The sequence below is a fragment of the Triticum dicoccoides genome, chromosome 5A, assembly GCF_002162155.2.
Source record: "Triticum dicoccoides isolate Atlit2015 ecotype Zavitan chromosome 5A, WEW_v2.0, whole genome shotgun sequence".
Classification (NCBI taxonomy): domain Eukaryota; kingdom Viridiplantae; phylum Streptophyta; class Magnoliopsida; order Poales; family Poaceae; genus Triticum; species Triticum dicoccoides.
This window is the reverse complement of record NC_041388.1, coordinates 234,858,998-234,863,215: the sequence shown is the minus strand read 5'-3', so window position 1 is coordinate 234,863,215 and position 4,218 is coordinate 234,858,998. Positions and strand designations below refer to the sequence as shown.

At 48.6% G+C, this 4,218-nt stretch overlaps 1 protein-coding gene across 1 annotated transcript; it reads right to left on the bottom strand.

Annotated features, from left to right (window-relative positions):
• Positions 1–1,260: 1,260 nt before the first annotated feature.
• Positions 1,261–3,966, bottom strand: LOC119300781 (amino acid permease 6-like). The gene is made up of 4 exons (XM_037577669.1): positions 3,824–3,966; positions 3,343–3,576; positions 3,163–3,256; positions 1,261–2,464 (listed from the first exon to the last, which is right to left on the bottom strand). The coding sequence occupies exons 1-4, from the start codon at positions 3,885–3,887 to the stop codon at positions 1,465–1,467; spliced, it is 1,392 nt and encodes a 463-aa protein (XP_037433566.1). The 5' UTR covers positions 3,888–3,966; the 3' UTR covers positions 1,261–1,464.
• Positions 3,967–4,218: the final 252 nt, after the last annotated feature.

Genomic DNA, 4,218 nt, shown 5'->3' with positions numbered 1-4,218 from the left:
ATGACAAATGTGGTTTAAGGTTTGTTCATTTCCAGTCATTTCTATTCAAAAAAGGGAAAAAAAAGAGGAAAATCGCACGGCCAGAAACAAAAATGACAGATATTTGTTTTGTTTTCAGTTGCCTGTTTAGTCGATCTTGCATTACTTGATAGGACAATTGCAAGAGCCCCAGACGTGGCCCAACTAGCCCTTATACATATAGTACCAAATATTTTAGAATTTGGGATACAGAGAAGATTAGCCCCAGGCTTCACGTAGATGTAAGGCTTCAGCCCATTAGCCCAACTCAAGTGGATCGATCAGAACAGAAAATCAATCGCGCAGCCAGGAGTTAATAAATCAGCGGGCTTTCTAAAAAAAATCGCGCAGCCAGGAAATCTATCGATGAGAACACGTTGACGCTTCGATCTGTCGCTCGCTCGTTCGGCAAGAAAAATAAAATCGCACTCCCGATAGGCGGAGAAACCCTCGCCTCTCTCAAACGGAGGACCCACGCGCTGCGCGGCTGTGCCGCCGCCGTCGTCAGTCGTCAAGCCACGATTCCCCGCCGCGCCGGCTGCCGGATCCGGTGTCCTGTCCACCTGCCTCTGCTAGTCTCCTCCTTCTGATCTTCTCGAACTATTGCTAAACTACAGCGCACGCATAGGTAATAACTAATCTGTAACTCTGTATCATCTAATTATTTTCCCTAGTTTCTTTATATCAGGCAAACTCAGTGAATTGGCGGTGTTAAACTATATCTAGTCAGTTTTATTTCGTTGTCATAAGGAGATTAGATATCCAAGATGAAGAGGACCCATACAGTTGAAGCATTGATGATATTAAGATTATACAATGCTATCAAAAAATGAGAAAACGCAAGGCGCTACTACCTTGTGGAGTTCGTGTTAATGGTATATAATATGTTTTTTTTTGCAAAATTTCATATGAACAATTGATTTATTCTATGTCCACTATCTTGATTTTAAATACTTGATTTTATGTTTGCAGATCCAGGTCCTTCTGCTATTGTTGGTGAAGAAACAATGACCTTGAATTAAAGTCTCCACTAATTTGGTACCAAATCATTTTTGCAATGATGCACTTTGTTAAAATATTTGTTTAATGGAATTTCCTCTCCTACTAATAATGAATTTATATTTTGTTTTGAATGTGATTTTGTGGCATACATATAACGCACATTGATGCGCGTGGTATTTTGACATTATATTTAGACAGTTAGTTTTAGCCCTAGGCTTTGACAAATCCTGGTTCCGCCTCTGATTGCAAGCTACGTAGGTACTATTGCAAAGTTGGAATCAACATCAAGAAAAATGGATGGACTTGATGGATCGATCGATCGATCAATCAAATTAACGCCAAAAAGGAGAAGTGAGGCCACCTTTGCATGGGTCCCTCAGATCAGTCGAGTTAATAATCCGTCGACTACAAATATGGAGTACTCGTTAATAATCAGTCGATATTCTAGAAGGGGGTTGCGGTCTTGAGGTTGTGCACGATGTCCTGCACGGACCCGATGCTTGCGGCGAGGGAGATGAGGAGGCAGACGAAGCTCATGGCCTGCAGCCAGTACCACCGCCCCTCGCCGCGCCTGATCTTGAGTCTCGCGATGTGCATGCTGACAGGGAAGTAGACGGACAGCGGCCAGAAGCCTAGCGCGCCGATGAGCCCCAGCACGGCGTTGAAAAATGGCAGCAGCATCGCCACCAGCGTGGTGAACATGATGATGACGGTGCGCAACACCAGCTTGAGCGGCGCCACCGGCACTGACGAAGACGGCCGGCCCGGCACGCGCGCATAGTACGTGGCGTTGATGATCTTGGCGTCCGGCCACCGGCACGCTACGTAGCTCTCCAGCCTCGCGAAGATGGGCTGCGCGAACACCTGATAGGCGCCCGCGAGGTGCACGATGACGCACACGTTGGCGACGTCGACGAGCCAGTAGGGCTCGTAGAAGGCCAGACCCGTGAGGATGTTCCCGGGGGCATCGTTGCCGAAGGCGGCGTAGCCGGTGCAGCCCAGGAGGAGGTAGAAGACGGTGGTCATGCTGAGGCCGTAGAGCGACGCGCGCTTCATGGTCTTGTTCTCCGCGGGAGGAGATTTGAGAGTGTCCTGGATCTCGATGAGCACGTCGGCGAAGGTGTAGGAGAAGGCGATGTTGCCGAGGGCCAGGAGGACGTTGAAGGCCTTGTCACGGGGCGCGTCGACGCTGGCGCCGGCGAGGGTGCCGCGCACGTCGCCATGGGAGGCCCACTTGGCGGCGCAGAGGCCGAGGCTGATGAAGGAGTAGCCGAAGGAGGTGGCGACGGCGACGACGGAGAGCCAGGCGATGTTGTGGAGGCTGGGAAGCTGGGAGAGCAGCAGCTGCATTAGGCCGAACAGCACCATGTACGTGCTCCCCGACGAGTTGCATCCCGTCGTGCTGAAACCCGACCGGTGGAAGCAGTTGACTCGCTTCACCGCGCTACATACATGCATATTTATCATTTAAAATCTGGATGAATGTTAACCCAAAATAAATTCTGGATGAATGAATTACTACTGCCTCCGTATTAAAATACAACACGTTTTTGCTGTGCAAAAATCTGCAAAAATGTCTTATAATTTGGTACAGAGGTAGTATAATTTTATAATGGACATCATCTAGTACTCTATTTTTTTGTCGAAAGAATGAATTAACAACTCAACTAAAAAAGGAAGAATGAATTAATCAGATTTAAAAAGCAAAAGCAAAAGCAAAATCCCCATACGGTTACGCACCTAGCTAGTGTTGAAACCCTCTCGATCGTAGATGCCACGGCAAGCTTGGAATTTTTTGGCTCAAAGATGACATCCGGAGGCTGCGGCGGCATATGCTCAAGAAAAGAAAGATAGAGCTACCAGTGCAGGTGTGTTGATGTCACACGAGATACGTGCAGGTGTGTGCAACCGTGACGGATCCACCAACAAGCTGGTGGTGGTGTCACGCGCATAGCGTGCAGCGTGCATGCGTGCAGTGCAATCTTATGCGAGAATGCCAACGGATTCCCTCTCCGGCCTCCAGGGGATGCGTTATTTATGCATGCGTCACGCCCAAATCAATATCAATTTGCTGGGCTAACTAATCATAGTCCATTCTAGTGCTTGCAAAAAGAAAGAAGATAAAGAGTCTAGTGTACTTACACCATGCTGGTGCTTGCCGTGATGGTGTAGCCCACAAGCGTGCCCCACAGGTTCACGTACTGCGCACACCCGCACAGCAGCACGTTCTTCCGGCCTTCAACAGTTCATTATTAATCCATCAGCCATGCACGGGTTAGCTTTGAGCTTTGAGATTAATATGTAACTACGTCGATTAGTTACCAAGGTAGCACCGGACAGCGTCGATGTACTCCCGGTTGACGGCGCCGGAGACGGGGTCCGGGTAGCGGTAGCAGTTGGCCAGGAGGGTAGAGGTGTAGTAGGTAACGCAGGAGAAGCCCAAGAGGACGAGTGGGCCCACCACCCACCCCAGCTGCGCCACCGTCCACGCCAGTGCCAGCACGCCGGAGCCGACCACCGCCGCCACGATGTGTGACGTCGCCGTCCACACCGTCCCTGCGGCCAGGATGCCAATGTTGCAAATTCAGACTGATGCACATATTATCACTGCTAAAAGGAAACAAAAGAAAAGCCTCCCTATTGTTCGTCCTCTAGGCACATGCCATGTCATGACAGTGAGGTCTAACTAGCTAATTACTACATGCATGTTCCATTGGATCACAATCACTACATCAAGTCCTTATGATCGACAGCATGCAAGACTTGATTGAATTAATCACACAAGTTAGGATCGCATACGTACCTTGCCTCTCATGATCATCACCTCCTTCAGAATCATACACTACTGATCTCCTCTCCATTTCCATCTCTCTCGTGTCTTCCCCTCTAGCTATGCTCCTCCACTCCTTATCACTCTTTCTCTATGACTCACTGAGTGCGTGCTTCGGCAGGAGCCACCACATATATATAGGCCCACCAGATGCTCCTACTTCATCGTCACTCCCTTTCCTCATAAAAACTCTAGTAGAAATACAAAGGAAAAAAGGGGATGAATAATTATAGCAAAGTTAAAGGTATTGTGCAGCCAGTCTCGATCGATCAATAGGCTTTATCAATCTACATCGACTCCAATTATAGAGAACGAGAGTCCTCTCATCCCGAGTGCGTGCACAACTACTAGCTAAAGATTTCTTAATC